This window comes from Schistocerca gregaria, chromosome 2 (assembly GCF_023897955.1).
Source record: "Schistocerca gregaria isolate iqSchGreg1 chromosome 2, iqSchGreg1.2, whole genome shotgun sequence".
Taxonomy (NCBI): Eukaryota; Metazoa; Arthropoda; class Insecta; order Orthoptera; family Acrididae; genus Schistocerca; species Schistocerca gregaria.
The window spans coordinates 692,632,460-692,652,332 of NC_064921.1; the positions used below are offsets into that span (position 1 = coordinate 692,632,460).

At 42.1% G+C, this 19,873-nt stretch overlaps 1 protein-coding gene across 6 annotated transcripts in view; it reads left to right on the top strand.

Annotated features, from left to right (window-relative positions):
* LOC126334777 (agrin-like) overlaps positions 1-19,873 on the top strand; it is an 884,963-nt gene that overhangs the window by 506,512 nt on the left and 358,578 nt on the right. For all 6 annotated transcript variants that reach the window (XM_049997373.1, XM_049997372.1, XM_049997377.1 and 3 more), the window contains one exon: positions 17,182-17,217. In XM_049997373.1, the coding sequence (XP_049853330.1) occupies positions 17,182-17,217 (36 nt within the window). The remainder of the gene's footprint in view (positions 1-17,181; positions 17,218-19,873) is intronic.

Consider the following 19,873-nt stretch of genomic DNA (forward strand, 5'->3'; position numbering starts at 1 on the left):
CGTGTAATTATTATGATTCGACAAGAGTACTATCATACCTAATTTAAGTAATGAATTTACACAGTGCTATCGGGTGCGTTGCTACATTTGTGAGAATACTACAGCGCCATCCGTCACAAAGCGAAACAAATGTTCCAAATCAAACATTCCTATTTATTTACGTGCCATACGAATATGTAAATAAAAAATGGGTGTACCTATTTTTAAAAATGCAGTTTCTGTCACTATTATCTATGGCAGCGCCGTCTAGTGGGCCATCCATAGCGCCATCTGTTTTCCCCCGTCACGCTCGAACAGATTTGTTCTTTTTATTTTTTCGTTTGATGCTAATTTCGTGAGATATTTGTCCCGGTCACTATCAATGGACCATCCTGTATATATATGGGCACCCCAGATGGAAACATACAATAATCATAATAAATTATTATTTACCTTGATAGCGCCAAAGTGTTGATGCTGTAACATCAGTGGTACAATGAACTGTTGTTACAAGCTGACAGCAATGGTATCAGCCACGCACCTAGAAAGTGACTAGCGAGAACAGTGGTTACATTTAGAATTCAACAGTGTATAACTAACTGTATTTATTTCAAATTTTAATCAGTTATATTTTAATTATTTTTCTCCACAGTATTGGTGTATTATGTATCAAACTCTGGGCCGAACGACACGCCACTAATGTCTTACATTCATTTGTAAGGCTTCACATAGGAAAGTCTCTCCTACTATACGTCACACACATTCCCTTTGGAGTTTCAGCACATATTTGCTATCAATTTCGTTCCCGCACTGTGCAGCTGGAGACAACCGAAACAAATACTGGTCACCACGTCTATCATGTGACGCCCAGTATGGGCGTGTGCTGTGTCAAACGGACGGATTTCGTTCGCCATTAGAATTGCTGAGCATCCGTTCCGATAAATGGCCAATAACACCTGGTGATAACAATAATCATATGTGTCTGGCGTATTAAAAGGCGATAAAACATGTTCTAGATGACCCGAGCGCGCCACAGAGAAAACAGGTCGTGAACGCGCGCGTCTTCAGCGATGTAACAACTTGCCATTGCTGATTCCAGAGACACTGCGTTAGCGCCGCGACGCAGCCGGCGCTATCGGCGTTAACCGACGGACAACTGTCAAAAGGTGGCGTGGCGCTGTGTGTTTGTTCATGTAAATGGGTCCCATTGTATGACATCAGAAAATAGTTAGTTCCCCAGTAGACCTTTTACCAATAAAGTTAATCTCAGGGTAGATCTAGGTCGGATATGTGTAGATCTAGTTCGTATATGTGCTATATAGAGGCACCGCAATTGGTTTTTGAGGCTTGGGAGAGGTGAAAGAGTTTGGCTGGTGAAGCCCGTGTAGTATTTTGTGCAATTTACGGAGACAGTGTGGAGACTTTGTCGTTTAGGCCCCTGTTGATAGACGTATCTGCGACTGTAGTTTTGCTGCCAAGGTCGAGCTACGGAATATACGTACGTCCCGGGATTTTGAAGAAGTGGCGGATTAGAAAAATGGTTCAAATGGCTCTGAACGCTATGGGACTTAAAATCTGAGGTCATCAGTCCCCTAGAACTTATAACTACTTAAACCAAACTAACCTAAGGACATCACACACAACCATGCCCGAGGCAGGATTCGAACCTGCGACCGTAGCAGTCGCGCGGTTCCGGACTGAAGCGCCTAGAACCGCTCGGTCACCGTAGCCGGCCGCTGATTAGACACTGGTTTGGCGAAATTGTGTTTTTGGGCGGTCGATTGGTTGCCGTCCTGCGGTCAATTTGAGAGGATGGCGTGGTTATTTTGCTGTGATAGACACAGCGTGAGCCGTATCAGGGAGAGAGATTTGCATTGGATGATTTTTAGGGAATCAGTAGAACCCGACATCCTGTCCGTGATGTATGATGAGCGGATGTGGTTCACCCAGAGGTAATTGGGTTGCTAGCTGTTTTTGGGAGTGGTCTGGCAGATATTGGTGTGTATCGAGAAGGGAAAGCCTCGACCACATGTTTGGTTGTTGTTTGGATACCACGATCATACAGCGGATCTAGAATTGGCTCTTGTATATTCGAACTGTTTCACCTTGATATGACAGAGGGCAGCAGTAGGTTGAGTTGGCAAGCGACGGGAATAGGAAGTAACCATTTCCAAGCAACACGTAACGAAACGAAAAGCTTCGTTACTAGAAGGGACGAGTGACCTGATTTAATTTAGGGAGCTTCAGTAGGTCGCATTGTGCCAACGCCTGAAGAGGCTCAGTTTTTTTTTTTTTTTGAATTGTTGATTAAGGCTTTTTGTTCATATTTTTGTTTGTTCTTGAATTTCCGTTTGTGTGGAGAGTGATTAGTCTTAGCTGGCACTCGATCACTTGCAATATTTGACTTGTATTGAAATACCTAGCCCAAATAAAGACAAGTTTTCTTGGATTAAAAGAAACCTTTACGTGTAGTTACTTAGTAGCGGTTGCGTTTATAAATGCAAGTTTAAGTGTCACCCTAAAAGTGACGTGTTCGAAGGATATTTAATTTCAAATTGAAAATCAGAATAAAAAGTTATTTGAAATTGTTACGAAAAGTTAGCAATCATACAGAGGTGTAGTGGTTAATCTGTGGAATAATTACGTACCATTATTTACGTAGCTTTGTGAGACTACACAGAAAGAAATAAAATTGTCGCTTCAGTTATCTTTATCCTGGCATAAACGTTGTCCAAATACGAGTTTAATATAACTCGGTCTTTGCACTCACCTCATTTTTGAGAACGTTGAAAGTTATGAAAAGATTACGAGGCTGTTCCGGAGGGATTGTTCTGCGTTGGAAGTAAGTCGTTGCTTGTGAAGACAACTGCAAGTTGGATTTACGATTTAGCTTGAACATAATATAAACAAGTATTGTATTGAAATAATAATTTAGGTTTCTTATTTTGGACGGTATGGAGATAACGTGTGCTGTCGTTGTATTCTGCTAGTCTCGTCACTGCCGGTAGATAGCGATTGCCAGTGTCATTTGGATATTTCGGAGTATCTATTCGTAATGTAGTAGCATTGCCTTACGACCTCCAATTTTGCCCAGAGTGAAAATGCTGTTTATTATTATCTAGCATTTGAGTTTGCTGTCTCGTCAGTGTTCATTATCGTTGCAGTTGCTAATCACCAAAGGGTTGATCTGTCCTTAATTTGTTGTCTAAGAGTGCAACTACTGTACAAGCTAGGCTACGAGTGTTTTCCAGGCGCTAGGCTACTACTGGAATCTTCTGTGATCGAATAGCGATCCACAGTCATAACATCGACTGTCAATACTAAAACAGGACCAGATCCTCACATGTAGTGGTCGACTGGTTCGCTCAAGCAATTTTGGCTACAGGGAGCCATACATCAGCGGCATCGTGACGTTGGTACAGTACGACAATACGTTTTGAATTAGATCTTGAATCCTGCCAGTCGGCTCGTTACAGACGGGAAGCGTTGCAGACGAAATGATTTTTAAAGCGAAATGGTGCGTGCCCATTCGATAGAGAGGTCCCAGATTAGTCTACCCCCTTCTTCGTTTTGCCAATATGTATTAACAGGGACATTCATACACGAAAGTCAAATAGTAGTGCAGCAGCGACTTCACTGCCCCGGTCCGCGCTGATTGCTACCGCAAAGCAGCCAGTTTTATTTTTCGTGTTTCACTGTGCCTGTTAATACATATAGATAAAACCAATATCGGTCTAGACCAATGTGGGAGCGCTCTGTGGAATAGTAAATGTCGTGTGACTAGGACCTGCCGGCGGGTAGACCGTTGGCCGGGTGCAAGTCTTTCGATTTGACGCCACTTCGGCGACATGCGTGTCGATGGGGGTGAAATGATGGTGATTAGGACGACACAATACCCAGCCCCTGAGCGGAGAAAATCTCTGACCCAGCCAGGAATCGAACCCGGGCCTTAGGATTGACATTCGACGCGCTGACCACTCACCTACCGGGGGCGGGCGCTTTGTGGAATGATCACGTAATATTAAGAAATAAAACACGTAGCGAGTGGTAATTGCTTGGGTTGGCTCCAACTACGCGATGCAAAAAATTAAATTGCAAATATCTGCCGTGACACCAGAGAAGATATATTTCTTTTATGATTCAAAGCTAAGAAAAATAATTTGGAATTTCACTGGTTCATGCATAGATAATCGATAGTTAGAGTTGCAGTAGTAAGAAAAAGTGGAGTGAAGTCCCTTTATATCTGGCAGGTGTCAACTCTCTAACGGAAAAGGTGGAAAGATGCTAAGTTAGCTAGGCAACAGTAGGACTGTATGTCTGTAGCCAGACGTCGGAGTATCCACACCATGGGGTGGAAAGCAAGGCTAAAGTATCTGCTAATTATATTAAATGGAAGTTCTGTTCCTTGCAACGTGGCATATCGCGAAATGTTGTAAATTGGCATCGCCAAGAAGAAATTTAAGAGAACAAATGGTAAAAAGAGTCACGATTGCGTCACACTGTTCAGCGCTATGTCCGCACCAGGTGATACTTTGGCACCTCCAGGCAATGGAAAGAATATTTAAAACTGCGTCAGTGTGTGAATTAGTAATTTTATTCGCAAGTGTGAATTTTAAAGTACGCGCATTAGGAAAATAACATTGAATTAAGTCACGTAAACAGTATTAGAATCCTGTTCCTAATATTGAAATTTTTGGCGTATCTATAAAAGTGACAGTAATTACTTGAAATTTTGAAATCATCAGTTAATAAAGTGTTCAAAAACCATCCAGTTAATTTAAAAGATACTACAGCGCTTAAAGTGTTTCAGGCGGTTTGTAAGTCAAATAACTGCAAAAAAGAAGTGGTTTAAATTTCCTTGTTCTTGCTTAAATATGTTTTACACAATCTAACTTCTATGCTATACACTTTTTTATATTAAAATTGCTTCTTGAAGAGCCTTTGTGGCCCATATTAGTTTTATTTGGGGTCCCCATATTCAAGCCATTGTCTTGGTTAGCGATTAATTAATCTTCATTAAATTAGTCAGTTGGTAAGTTATTGACTTTGCTAACATGTTTTCGTCTGAGTACATTTTGTACTTTTGCAGTCTGAAGTAAAGAAAGAAAAGGCTGCTGATAACTAATCTGATCACGTGTTATTACTGTTACTTAAGGAATCTAGGTTCGAATCCCGTTTACTGATTCATCCTCTCTTTTTAATTCAGTCCCATGCCATAATATTGAGTTCCTACTCCCACTGCCTTAACCGTTTGGGCACAGGATAACACCATTTAATCCTGTAAAAGGGACAGCACTTAAACTAACATTTCATTGCAGTACAATAGTAGAGAATGTTATAAGTTCAGAGTTGCATATAGGCTGGTAATGGACAACCCACAACAAATCCTTGTACCCTAAATGAAGTTTTTGTGTTAATACCACTCAAATGTATTTACAGAAAAATTTTCACACATTACTGTGCATTCTTAGTACATATTGAGTGACTAAAACTGTCGGTATTTCACCACTATTATTGAAGTTCAGAGCGTAGCGTGCTTAATCAAAGAAAGTGGATAGACTGACACGAGGAAATTGAAAGTTGTAAAACCCACTGAATTTTATAAAAGCTGAAAGCACACACGCTCTATGTTCAACCTGAATGTGCACCCGAATCACTACACTAGCTGACGTAGGTCTTGCCTCCTTCATAGTCCCAGACTGAAGCTGACACCTCTATATAACATTGTCGGAGAACAGCGATCTTATTATGGTAAAATTATTTAAAAGCAGTCTTGATCGCAACCGATGTTAGAAGTTGACACCTCTATCACTGCTATGCCATTTTTATCAAATTGTTATTAATTTAAAACTATTTGTCCGTTCGGTCTTTATTCAAATTAATGTATACTAAGTAAAATGTATATGACCTACGTAAACTGGCTTGGTCTTCAATAAGTGATGTCTGATACCTCCGAAACTTGGTTGGTGTCCACAGTGTGGCAATTATTGATCTATATGAAATAAAATCGTCATAACGTCTGAACGGTTTTCGTTAGGACGTTCAAACTGCAAGATTGGCCGCACGGTATGATGGGAAGTTTGATGTGAATATGATTTGGCTTAGCCACTAAGCAAACTTTCATTTCGATGGGTTCATCAATAAGCAAAATTGGCGCATAGAGGGGACTGAGAATCCGCATTTTGTAGTCGAGAATTCTCTTCGTCCTCTAAGGGTGACTGTGTGGTGTGCAATGTCCAATCACGAAATAATCACTGTTATATTCCTTGTGGTTAGATGACTACCGACCGGTACGTGAAGGTTTTGGAAGATGATTTCATCCCCATTATCCAAGGTGACCCTGATTTCGACTAGATGTGGTTCATGCAAGACGGAGCTCGACCCCATCGAAGCAGGAGAGTGTTTGACGTCCTGTAGCTGCCCTTTGAGGACTGCGTTCTGGCCAGAGGTCACTGACACGGGCCTCGATGAGCCGCCATATTCTCCGGATATGAACACGTGCGACTCCTTTCTGTGGGGCTGTATTACAGACAAGGTGTAGAGCAATAACCCCAAAACCATTGCTGAGCTGCAAACAGCCATTCGAGAGTTATATGTGAGTGCGGGCTTTCTCGGGGAATTTCATATGCGATGTCTTGAATTTGACATTTCCATGAATACCACTGAGGTGTTGATGTAACTCTAGCAGTTTGTCCCTGCAATGTGGCCAAACTACAAAAGTATCGTCAACATACCTGTAGAAGGCTTTTGGCTTGTGTTTAGCAGTGTCCAGTGCTAGCTTTTCTAAGTGCTCCATGGATAGGTCGGCTATGCCTGGTGCTAAGGAGAAGCCCTTAGCTACACCATCTATCTGTTCGTAGAACTTCCCACCACATTTACCATGGAGACAGAAAAGAACAGAAGCTTACCCTTTCTGGATATCCTGATCACAAGAAACATGGACGGCACACTGGGACACGTAGTGCACAGAAAGAAAACTGACACGGACCTCTATTTTCATGCCAATAGCTGCCACCACCCTGCGCAACCCAATTCTGTACTCAACACCTTAGTGCGCAGGGCCAGGTCCACCTGCGATAAGGCACGTTTTCCAGGAGAATTGCAACACCTCAAGGACATCTTCAATAAAAATAGATACAGTGAGACACAAATAAGGAGAGCTCTGAAGACCGACCACAAGAAGAGAGAAGAGAGACTGGATGCAGACGAAGCAATGGGCAGTGCGTTCATGCCATACGCGGGTCCTCCGACGTCGGAGATCGCGAGAATTCTCAAGAAACATAAAGTGAAGACTGTTTTCCGCACAGCGGGAAAAATCAAAGACCGTCTCGGTTCAACCAAGGACCCACTAGGTTTGACGACACCTGGTGTGCACAAGATCGGATGCGAATTTGGGATGCAATATATAGGACACACGCAGCGTTGCATCTCACAGCGCCGCAGTGAATACATTAGGCACGTACGCTTCGGGTCAGACCAACAAATCTGCTGTGGCGGAACATAGTATTGACGAGAAGCACACCTTCGATTTCGAGGACACAAAGAAAATATGCAGTACAAACGGATTTTGGGACTCAGTAATCAAAGAGTCCATAGAAATACGGTTACACGACAACCTAATAAACTGCTACTTTGGCTACCATCTCAGGACAGCCTGAGAGCCTGCAATCACGAAAATCAGAGAATGTTCCGTTCCAACAAGGCCTGCGGACGGAGCAGACGGAGACGGACGCCGAGACTCGAACCCCGAGCACGCGTCCTCCCCACCACCGGCCGCTCCAGGCGCATCGGGCGGTTCTGCGGGTGCTTGTTGGCCAGCGGCGGGAAGCGGAGAGCGGTCCAACATCGATATCAGCCCGCGACCTACGATATCCCGAATGTCCTCCGACCACAACCCAATGATTCTAGAGGTCGACGTGGGAGAATGGGTAGCACTCCCACGGTACCAGACGTCTTACATACGTACAAACTGGGAGCTATACCGAGAAACTGTCGCCTCTGATGTCGCTCGCGCTCCGCCACCTACTGCCGAAACAGTAGAGCAAGCGCTACAAGACCTAACAGGCAGTAGAAGAGGCCACCCCTCCACAAAGGGATGGCCCGCCGCCGCAAATACAGCTCCCGGAACACTTGATAGCTCAAATTCGACATAAGAACAGGCAAAAGAGTGGAAGATAACCAGAAACCAGGCCACGAGGAGGCTGCTCAATCGCCTACAGAGAGAGTTGAAGGTAGCGCTCAATGAGCACAGAAACCAGCAATGGCAAAGCCGCCTCACAGCCCTCAAAGTAAACGATCACACACTCTGGCAAGCAACCAAACAATTCACAAAAAGACGCGCTAGATTGCCGCCACTGCACGGGGAGCGGGGTCTGGCCTACAGCCATGCTGAAAAGGCCAACGCCCTCGCCGACACTTTCGAGAAGCAGTTCCAAGCGGCAGAACCACAGGATGATGAGCATGAAAGAGTGGTCCGTCGTCAACTGGCTGTCTTCCTCAATGCTGAGGAGGGCACAGAAGATGAGCCCACAGTTTTTGCCCCTAAAGACGTGGCAAAAGTAATTAGGTCTCTCCCCTTCAAAAAAGCGCCAGGACATGACAGTGTCACCAATCAGTTGGTCAAAAACCTCCCACCCGCGGCGATCGAACACCTTGCGAACGTCTTCAACGAGATTACTCATACCCGCGAGTTCCCAGCTTGCTGGAAACACGCGGAAGTGGTCGCTATACACAAACCAGGGAAAGACCCTCTATTCCCGCAGCACTACAGGCCGATTAGCCTCTTGCCAACTCTCAGCAAGATCTATGAGCGCCTCCTGCTAAGACCCATACAGGAGCATATTACCAGAGAGCAACTTCGACCGGATTTCCAATTCGTTTTCCGGCAGAACAACTCTGCCCCACAACAGATCATGAGAGTGGTCGAAGAAGCCGCAGAGGGCTTCAACCACAGAGGCTACTGCGGGATAGTGCTACTACACATAGCCAAAGCCTTTGACTCATTATGGCATAGAGGGCTACTCAACAAGTTGTACACACAAGGGTTCACCGGGAGCATAGTTAAGCAGATGAAAAGCTATCTCTCGAATAGAACTTTCTCTGTCAAAGTAGAAACAGCCATCTCCACCAAGAGGCGTATTCGCGCTGGGGTGCCGCAGGGATCGGTCCTGGGGCCCGTTTTGTACAGTCTGTATACTGCGGACACACCAGCGGCCCCCCTGGTGCACACTGCGCAGTACGCTGACGATACAGCCTTCCACACAAGGAATGCGAACAAGGACCTGGTCATCCGTAGGCTACAAAGGGTTTTAGATGACACAGAAACTTGGTCCCGTCGCTGGCGAATCACCATCAACTCCGAAAAGACGCAGGCTATGCTAATTACCCGTAGGCTCGGAAGGCGCGAACCTCCTCAACGTCCCCCCTCCCCCACCACCTTCACCTAAATGGAACCCAACTCCCCTGGCGTAGAACCGCCAAGTATCTTGGAGTAACCTTGGACTCTCGCCTTACGTGGAAACCCCACATAGACGAGGTCCACAGGAAGGTCTGCGCCAGAATGTCCATCCTGTACCCAATCCTCAACTCATCCAGCTCCCTTCCCTACTCAGTAGGAGTGAACGTATACCAGGCCCTGGTCCGGCCAGTCATGGAATACGTGTGTCCTGTCTGGGGATAAGCGGCGAAGCAGCACCTGGACAAACTCTAGAGAACCGGGAGACTGCTATTTACCTGTCCTATTCCGGTTTGAAGACGGCTTTCAGCACCTAACAGGTTCGCAACACTCTGGTCCTTGTCACAAGCCAGCTAATGAAAGTACCCCAAGGCTGCAGCAAATAACAGACCTTCCGTACGGTATTAGAGGTAAAGGAGAAGTAGTTAGCACTGCAGTCATTAGCAGTAGTAAATATTATCTGCAGTTTTCCATGAAATGTTAAACAACTGGCTACCAGGATCTGCGTATAACATTACAAAAATTGGTTATATGAGTGTCTGGGCATAAACTGCCACGGAGCGGTATTCTTTCACCCTGCATTTTGGTCCCAAATTTGAATATTTATTTTATTTCCGTCTCTCTGTTTCCTCGACGAATAGCCTGACAATATCCCTGACTGACATCGTCTTCAATCTGAAACTTCGTTCTTGGTCTTTCATTCTTATTGTTCCATTTTGATTTTTATACATATTGTATATTACCCATATGACGCTATAGTTTACTCCTATTTTTCTCAGAATCTTGAACATCTTGCACCATTTTACATAGTCAAACGCTTTTCCCAGGTCGACAAATCTTATAAAGGTGTCTCGGTTTTCCTATGTGCAATGTTACAGCTTGAAACGTCCCCTTAGAAAAATTTATGAATGACTGTGCTGATAAACCTCTTACATTATTTGATTTTAAAACAGCTGAGCAGAACTGAACGTACTCAGACTTTTCGCTCTTTACCTATGCTGATCAACACTAAACTGACACACAATATTTTTAGCGCAACGCAATCTGACTTTCAAAAATCCCTACAAAAGAATGGCCCTGACTAACAATAACTTACACCTTTCATAAATCACTTACCTCCTATAAATCTTCGTTACTCAAACTACTGCAATACAGCGAGCGCCAATACTGCCAGCTAAATAAAAGGTTCTAACTACTGAAGGCACTAACTACTGATAGGCATACTTAGCAAATGAAAGATTTTGATAAAGAACAAACAATGTATTTACCTTAATAGTGTTCAGAAGTTATATATATATATATATATATATATATATATATATATATATATATATATCAGTTCATGAGCTCCAGTCTTACAAATTTACTCTTTCTGGCGGACACACGTCCAGATTGTCCGCTCTTAAAACTCCGCCATCTCTCTCCCCACATCCACTACTGCTGGGGGCCCACCTCCAACTGCGCAACGCTACGCGCTGTTCACATTCAACTGCCCAAAACTACAATAGCGAATATTACAACAATGCTAACCAGACACAGACTGCACACAGCACAGCCAGTGATTTTCATGCAGAGCGCTACGTGGTGTTACTAATATAAAAACCAGAACAACCTACTTACAAGCTGGCTGTGTGGAACCTTACCCCTTCTAAAGCCAGCAAGTCATCTAACAGCTCCTCCATTTTCTTTTCCTTTCTTCTGTATATTATTCTTGTCAGCAACTTGATTGCTTCCGTAATTCCCTCCAGTCAAGTACCGAGCGAGGTGGCGCTGTGGTTAGACACTGGACATTCGGGAGGACGACGGTTCAATCCCGCGTCCGGCCATCCTGATTTAGGTTTTCCGTGATTTCCCTAAATCACTCCAGGCAAATGCCGGGATGGTTCCTCTGAAAGGGCACGGCCGACTTCCTTCCCCATCCTTCGCTAATCCGATGAGACCGATGACCACGCTGTCTGGCCTCCTTCACCAACCAACCAACCAACCAACCAACCAACCTCCAGTCAAACGTCATAACAGTTTGTTGAAAAGATTGCCCACATTTCTTCCATCCGGTATTTCTCCGATTAGTTATTGCGGCATGGGGCGTGACACGTCGTTCAGAACTCTTACTTCTTTTTAGCAAAACCTAACAAAGGTGGAGTGGGGCTAGGCGTTCTCAAAAGGGAAAGCTGGGATTTATTATAATCCGTAATTTCTCCAGCAACAATCATCCGAAATCCTTGGAAAGCGTCTGAGAACTGGTACTCATTTTTTGGAAATACCATTAAATTTGTAGGCCTACAGTGTGTGTGTGTGTGTGTGTGTGTTTGTGTGTGTGTGTGTGTGTGTGTGTGTGTACCCTGCAGTGTTCCTTCCATTGTCAAAGAAGGAATATTGAACTTTAACCTTCCCTCCCTTCTATTATCAAGTTTACAGCTCCAGTAACGTTCTAGTGAGTGTTGGTGATGGGTAGAGCGCTTGGCAGTGAATTAGTAAGAACCTACGGCAGTTTTTTGCGTTCTCTGGTGAAAGCATACTTCCCGTAATTCTTTATTGATTTCAGCATGATGGCAATTAGTTGTAACTCGTCAGCTCCTCTCTTATTTCTTGATGGACAGTTTTTTCTTTTCTTTATATTTTCGTTGCCGTGATTCTCAGCGACGAAAGTCACAATGGAGAGCTGAGAGAAAGAAACAAAGTGTCTGCAATTTGTGTTCAGAGACGAACTTTGAGCGTACCGCTACTGTTGCAGATTGCCCGAGAAGGCGGCCAATAAAGCTAATTGTGCGAGAAATAAACGTAAAATGACGCAAGTGAGAGCACGCAGAGGGGTGAATAATCTGTTATTAAAGAGTTTAATTTAGTAATGAACTCCTTTGAGTATGAACTTCTATCGCTCTTACTTACGCCCCAGTGCGTAGAAAGAAGACGCATTTCGAATAATATATGCAAAACGTGCTCTGAACTCTCGCGTTTAAAATCTGCAAGCAACCTCACGATTTATGTCGACATCCACTATCTTCGTCAGACCAAGGAACTCTATTTAAAAAATAAATCGGAATTCACTTTTCCTGCTCAGTAATCATCTGGCGGCTGGCTGCATTACATTACAATCTCACGGAATTTTTTGTGGGGAATTTGCGTACGAATGAGCTACCAAAGGCTACATTAGTGTCTGAAATGCACCTTGGCTAGTATCAAGCTTCCAAAAACAAAATGTGAACTGCCGAACGTATTTACTGCGATTTCAACATCACACATTCATTGCTTTTAACACTGTTTCCAAATCCACTGTCTATGTTGTTTACTGTCAGCAATTCTAATTACGATGATATAAATAAGTCACACTAAATTGGAAGGTGTAAATTTCCGCTTCGTCAAACAAAGCATTACGTTTCACCTCGTAATTCTATTCATCCGGCAATCGCGACGTTCCGAAAATGTGATCATTGTATGGTATAGTGTATTACTGAAATGCTAATATTTAGTGTCTTTTTTTCAGTGAGTTTATTTTCAGTGAGTTTCCCCAGAATTTTTCCGTTGTAGATACAAAAATAAATGATGTGGTATCTTGCATCTATATTACCGATAAAAATGCAGTATGCATGTCTAAGTTCTTTTGAGCTGTGTTACGTGCAACCACAATATTAAATTTTGTGTGTTACAATGTAAGGAGAAGAGGAAATTTATGTGTTCTGAAAGGTTACTAAGAGTCATTTACCTACCAAGTTATCAAAGTAAGAAAAGGACTATACCACAGTATCCTAATTTGCTTATTGCACTGCACACATATTTTAAAGACAAAAATATAAATTTCGCATGACTGCAGCAAAGTGATAAATTTAACAAGAGTAAAAAAGTTAATGACGTTGATTACAAGTGCACTTAATATATAACAACACAGTGATTTAAGAGGAAAATACACAAAAACTATACTATACATTCAAAAATACTCTAAGTTTCGGAAGTTTGATGCAAGAGCAATGTCACAACGTCATTAGAGGCGGATCAGCAGCTAGAATTGGTCCTCTTCAAGGAACCGAACCCGGTCTTTGCCTTAAGCGAGTAAGGGATATCACACGAAAATGAAACCCGGATGGTCTGGCGGGGATTTTGACCGCCATCCCGCCGAATGTAAGTCCAATAAGTTATCACTGAGCCACCTAAAAGAGTGAAATACGTACAACAAAAACACTTGTTTCAACTATATTTAACATAATTAAACCGATTAAGATTTTCCTATCGTAATAAGTGCTATACGCAAGGGTAAGGATACCTAGTATCTTCAAACGAACGTTAGTCAAGCGTTTTTTCCATTACACATCATCGATCAGCCCGAGAGCTGTATCTGCCCACAATGCAATGCAGCAGGCTGTGAGCCATGCGAGCAAGGGAAAGAACATGGCTGTCTCAGATTTATTTTACTTCATTAAATTTTGGCAGTCCGTCTGATGTTTTTGTGTTCGTTCCTGTTATTCAATAAATGGATTCTTACAGTTCAATGAAACTCACTGCATAAAATTACGTTAACAATTCTGACTCGTTTGGCACTTGTTGAAAAAACTTATGGCCAAAAACACATATTACACGACTCACCAAACATCATTTCTTCTAAAACGTAGCGTGCCTGGAACTTGCACACATACAGACATTTTCCTTTTGGTAGTTAAGTTTCTATTACAAGAGTTCGTTACGGCTTACAGGGAATGCGAATTTCGTGTTGTTCATTTAGTTTAACAACACCTAGCGACTTCAAGAGCGCTAAATAAGACAGTTTTTTTTATTTTCTCTCTCGTTTCACACGTACAGCACGAAGGCCGTTCTCATCATAACGGTCAGCATTAGTATGCACGTGGTTGTGTCCCTACTTTCCTTCTCTTAATCTGGAAGTAGCGCTGCCGAGGAAGCAGACACGTGTCCTGCTTGCAGAGGTTGCCACAACACTTTACCTTCTTTTTCTATACCATGAAAAAAATACACGAATTCATACGCAGACTAGCAGCATAGCTAGTGGTTTCATACGAGAAAATAGAAAACTGTTGCCAACACTAGCGTCTAAGTAATTAAATTTGTTAAGTATTAAGTTCAACAACTCCAAAAACCAATATCAAGTTACGTAATTGTTACTTTGCGTAAATATTGTGGTATAAGATACTTTATCACGTAAACCATATACATGTGACATGAACCTCTTCCCTCCTCCCCTCTTCCACTCCCAAACAAAGAAGTTTCGTGATTTTGACGAAATCCTCAAATGGTGAATGACGTGAAGTCCATTCCTCCTGAGTTTCCATATCCAGTTAAAGTTCCTCTCACATATCGTTTATCAGTTCATGAAGTTCGTACAATTCATCAAGTACCAGGTACACCATCGATATTACTGTCACTGATACTCCAGGCCTGCCACCGGACTTATACCAAAATAGCCAACTGCCTTCCATTTACAAGTATTCCGTATCCATCCACAGTATGATTTTAATTTAACCATCACCGTGTTCCAAACGGTGGATTCATGCACTGTCTGTCAAAGGTAACTTGTTTTTAACTATGAACATTTTAGGTTAGCCTTACCGTGAGTGATATTCATATCAAATGAACGATAAAGTTCAGTCACTGTTTTCTATTTCCACAACGCGTTTAAAAGGTTCAAACCTCCATCATCAGGTGGATCTGTGTGTATTATAATGCCATTTATTTGTTGTGTTACGACTTTGGGTAATCTGTGGCTCTGTCTAGTGATAAAAAGCAAAACACTATTTCAGATAATGGGTCTATGGAGAGTATATTCATCTGTATGTTTACAATTCCTTACCAGTGTGTCACTTCAACATTTACATAATTTACTTAATTATAACATGCAATGGATGTAATCTTAACAAACACAAAGTTCCGGCAATACGAAAACTTTGCTCTCCTTCTGTCACTCATTTCATCTTCTACGTCTGAACCCCGGACTTGCTATTTATGTACAAAATTTTCTACGGTTGACAACATAATTATTACACTTTGTAAGTAGGCTGTTTAGGTTTTCTTATTGGTAACGCCGCTTAGCGCTCGGTATGAAAAATCACTGGCTCTGCTGTGCGCAGTGTGTGTTTAGTTTGCATTGTTGTCTGCCATTGTAGTGTTGAGCAGAGGCAGCTGGATGCTAACAGCGCGTAGCGTTGCGCAGTTGGAGGTGAGCCGCCAGCAGTGGTGGACGTGGGGAGAGAGATGGCGGAGTTTTGAAATTTGTAAGAATTGGTGTCATGAAGTGATATATATATTATGACTATTAAGGTAAATACATTGTTTGTTCTCTATTAAAATCTTTCATTTGCTAACTGTGCCTCAGTAGTTAGTGACTTCCGTAGTTTGAATCTTTTATTTTGCTGGCAGTAGTGGCGCTCGCTGTATTGCAGTAGCTTGAGTAACGAAGATTTTTGTGAGGTAAGTGATTTGTGAAACGTATAGGTTAATGTTAGTCAGGGCCATTCTTTCGTAGGAATTTTTGGAAGTCAGATTGCGTTGCGCTAAAAACTATTGTGTTTCAGTTTAAGCACTGTCGTGTATAATTTTTCTAAGGGGACGTTTCAACTTAATCTTTTCAACAAACAACCAGATTGTGTAAATGCGTACAAAGTATAGGCTAATAAACTTTTCAGCAAAGAATTTGGGTACCACTGCAAATATTTACACCACACAACCAAAAATTTCCACGATGCTTTAAGACTTGCTCTGAAATAATGTTTCGGTATTTCTGTTATGTTCTTTGCATTTTGAAATAGTGTTTCTGTATTGCTATATATTATTTGCACTTATTAGTTTGTAGGTACCATCTTCGTTTACCAAGTGTGACAGTGTTCAAATGGTTCAAATGGCTCTGAGCACTATGGGACTTAACATCTAAGGTCATGAGTCCCCTAGAACTTAGAACTACTTAAACATAACTAACCTAAGGACATACATGCCCGAGGCAGGATTCGAACCTGCGGCCGTAGCAGTTGTGCGCGGTTCCGGACTGACGTGCCTAGAACCGCTCGGCCACTTCGACCGCCTGTAACAGTGTATATGTGATGCATTAAGATAGAGAAAGGACGATGTGACTGCTGGAAGTGGAGTTATTTAAATTCACATTTATATTTACCTTCTGGATCAGTGCTTTGTCTTTCTCCATTAGGCAGTGCCCCAGGTTACCCCAAAGCCGACACAAAACCCATAAGTTCCATATTAATACACATAAATCCAGCAGATGATGGAGGTTCAAACGTCTGAAACACGTTGTGGAAATAAAAACAGTAACTGGTAATAGCAAACTGGTTTCATTCAGTAACTTATCTTACTGACCTCACCTTTCCACCACGTTACGAAGTCACAAATGTAGGGTGCAGCTCACACTTCCCTGTCTACCAACATATCCTGTCCACCATAGTTATTTGCATATGATAACTAGTTCATTTTGATACTCACATCCGTTATTGTTACTGATGCAAAATATGCTGCGACCTAACATTTGTATCCAAATCCTTTACCTAAAAGAAAGTTACCAGAAACCCACCCCGCACTTATCCTGATTGGTTAAAGGTTTACACCACCACCATGTTACGATGATTGTTTAATTCAATGAATTATGGTTTATACGTCTTTTAGTTTTATTTAAAAGGCTGAAGAGCAACATAGCGTCCCCAATAGGCGTAATTCAATAACAGATAAGTGATAGGAAAGCCAGGACACACACTTTATTTTATTGGGCTCAACACAATTTATGATAATTCTTTCTTTTTCAGATATCACCTACAGACCCAGACTACCACTGACAGATGGTGAGTATTCTATTTACTTATTCCTTCTTATTAAAAAAAAAGAAAATGTTGTCGATACTATATTTCCACACGGCAGCTCTAGTCCAGCTGTAGATAATTACTCAAAAATTTGCCAAGGTCTAGCTGTTCTCTTAATCATTGACAAGGAGCCGTTTGAAAATAGATCGTGTTACCTTAACACATTTCATAGGTACATCACATACGCCCAACATAACAAACATTGTGAATGAGAGGTAAATAGAGAGATTTCTCTTATTTTAATTTTCAGTACTGAGCCTCTTCACAATCTCGTGATTACCCGTTTACTAAAGAGCAGCCATCACAGGTGAATTGTGTAGGATTTCCCTTTGTCATATTGATGCAACAAGCAGAACTTTGTAAATAAACTAACACCCTTGGTAAAAACAGCATCAGTGGCCTTCAGTCCTTGATATATGTTTCTAATAAGTGTATAAATTAATGCTTCGCCTCCAGATCCACGGCGAAGTTTATGTACAAAATTTTCTGCGGTTGACAGGGCTGTTCCAGCAATACGAAAACTCTGCTCTCCTTTTGTCACTCCTCTTATCTTCTACGTCTGTGTTAAAATAAAATGTTTGAAATCTACAGCTTATTTAATTTACTTCTTGTACATCTGTCGTGTTGAACGCGTCATTGCGCAGGACCTGCGTGCAAATACGATCTGATTTTCACAAGTGCGTGTTTAAACTGACTGCTGTTTACGCCTCGGTACAGCTCATTAGATCAATATACTGCGTGGCATGCAAATGGAAGCGGCTAATGTTTCTTGACCAATTATCAAAAGTAGCACCTGTCAGAAATTCAAAGGGACTACTGTTGTTATAAACTGAATCGCCGTATCCGAACAGTGCAGGGGATAAGGCTTTTCAGGCAGTGCATAATCTAGCTTCTACAGGAAATTTAACGTCAGCCTCATTTTGTGGTATCTGAAAATGTAGTTCTTACGTAATAAAGAAAAGAAAAGGAAGACAGTAACATAGATACCGTACAAAATAATGTGGTTCGGTAATTCCTCAATTTCATCCACAGTGGAACAACAGCGTACAGACCACAGTGCAACGTTGGCACTCGTGATTCTAATGTGCTTTTAGTTTTCATACACAATGGTGTAGAATAAGTTCAATAGAGTCACCACATGAACCTGTGACCGTTCGACAGTGGATGATGTATCTGCCAATGAGGGGACTACTGATGAGCAAACGTCTAATTTCACGATAATGCTAACCGAGGACCTATCGTAAAGCTGCCTCACACTTTCATACGTCCTCAGTCAAACCCTAGGACAATTCATAAAGAATATGTACGACTTGTTGGTGTCTCATTAAAAACGTAGGGAGCAATTGCGACGGATTTTTTACGTGCGTGCGTGCGATGCACCAATTGCAATGGATTATACGTTGCTGCTGCAATGCAATTTCTTTTATAATTTTTGTTCACCTACCTCTTTACAGGGGTAGATCTTCGCACGTAAACTCCTGACTGCAGCTACTTACAAGATCACAGAAAAGCAGTGTTGAGGAAACTGTAACCTCATAGCTACACGACGGAGGCCGCTATAAGTAAAATTTGCTGAAAATTTTCTATGTGCTTTAAAGAAATGATTCGGAAAGGTGATGTCACTCGTACTTTAAACATGAAGTTCAAATTTAAACCTTCAATAGGTCTTTATTGCCGTTAAGCAGGATCATCAGCCCACATTTACGAAAATTACTAAAGTTTCTGCTCACAATTATCACTATACCTAAAACAGCCAGAAGTTTTACCTTCCCAAATTCCGAAACCAATTACTTGTAACACAGTCAATGATCGGCCAATTACTTCTGCACACGATATTCAGTGGTTGTCTTCAGTAAAAGTTTATGCTCGCCATAAACTACTCAGAATATACTCAGTAGCGCTACGCTATATAATTCAAAGTTCACTCGCGATTTCGTCGGAAAGAATTATCACAACACAGTAAAGTTTTCATAAACAGTTTCTGGTCACTACCAGATACCATTAACACTGGACCATAACGCGGAAGTCATCCCAAGACTTAATCTTACACATAATGTGAAAAGTCATATCCAGCATAACCGCCTCCAATCAAAGCTAGCTCGCCACTCTCTTCTCACTCTCCCACTACTCAAAACTATATCTCCTCGCTAGGCGGCCAACCGTCTCGCTTCTCATTGGCTGTAAGCACTTACGACCAATGAGAACTCACTTCTAGGGCGCGGTTCGCGCCAAAATCTAGCAAGCACCAACCACTTCTCTAGGCTCATTGACGTCATCAAATAAAGTAACACAAAACTCTCTTATTAAATAAACAAAACAAAATGAACTATAAGCTTTACACTACATCTGGAAACTTATTATGTAGTCACGAATGTTCCGGCTGTCTTATACATAAGCATACATACTTGCACATCCGACATTCACTAGTAGGGGAACCACTAGTGGATTCGTTCCCACGTTACAGAGTTGGAACACTTGCCAGTTCCTGTAGAGAATTACATGAATGATTTTTAATAATTCCTAGCGTCCCACATACTCTCACGCACGCATTCTCATTCACACACACCCTAACACACAATACACATATTTACTTAGAATTCTTGAAATTATTATTACAGGAAAGTCACAGAGGTTTTCT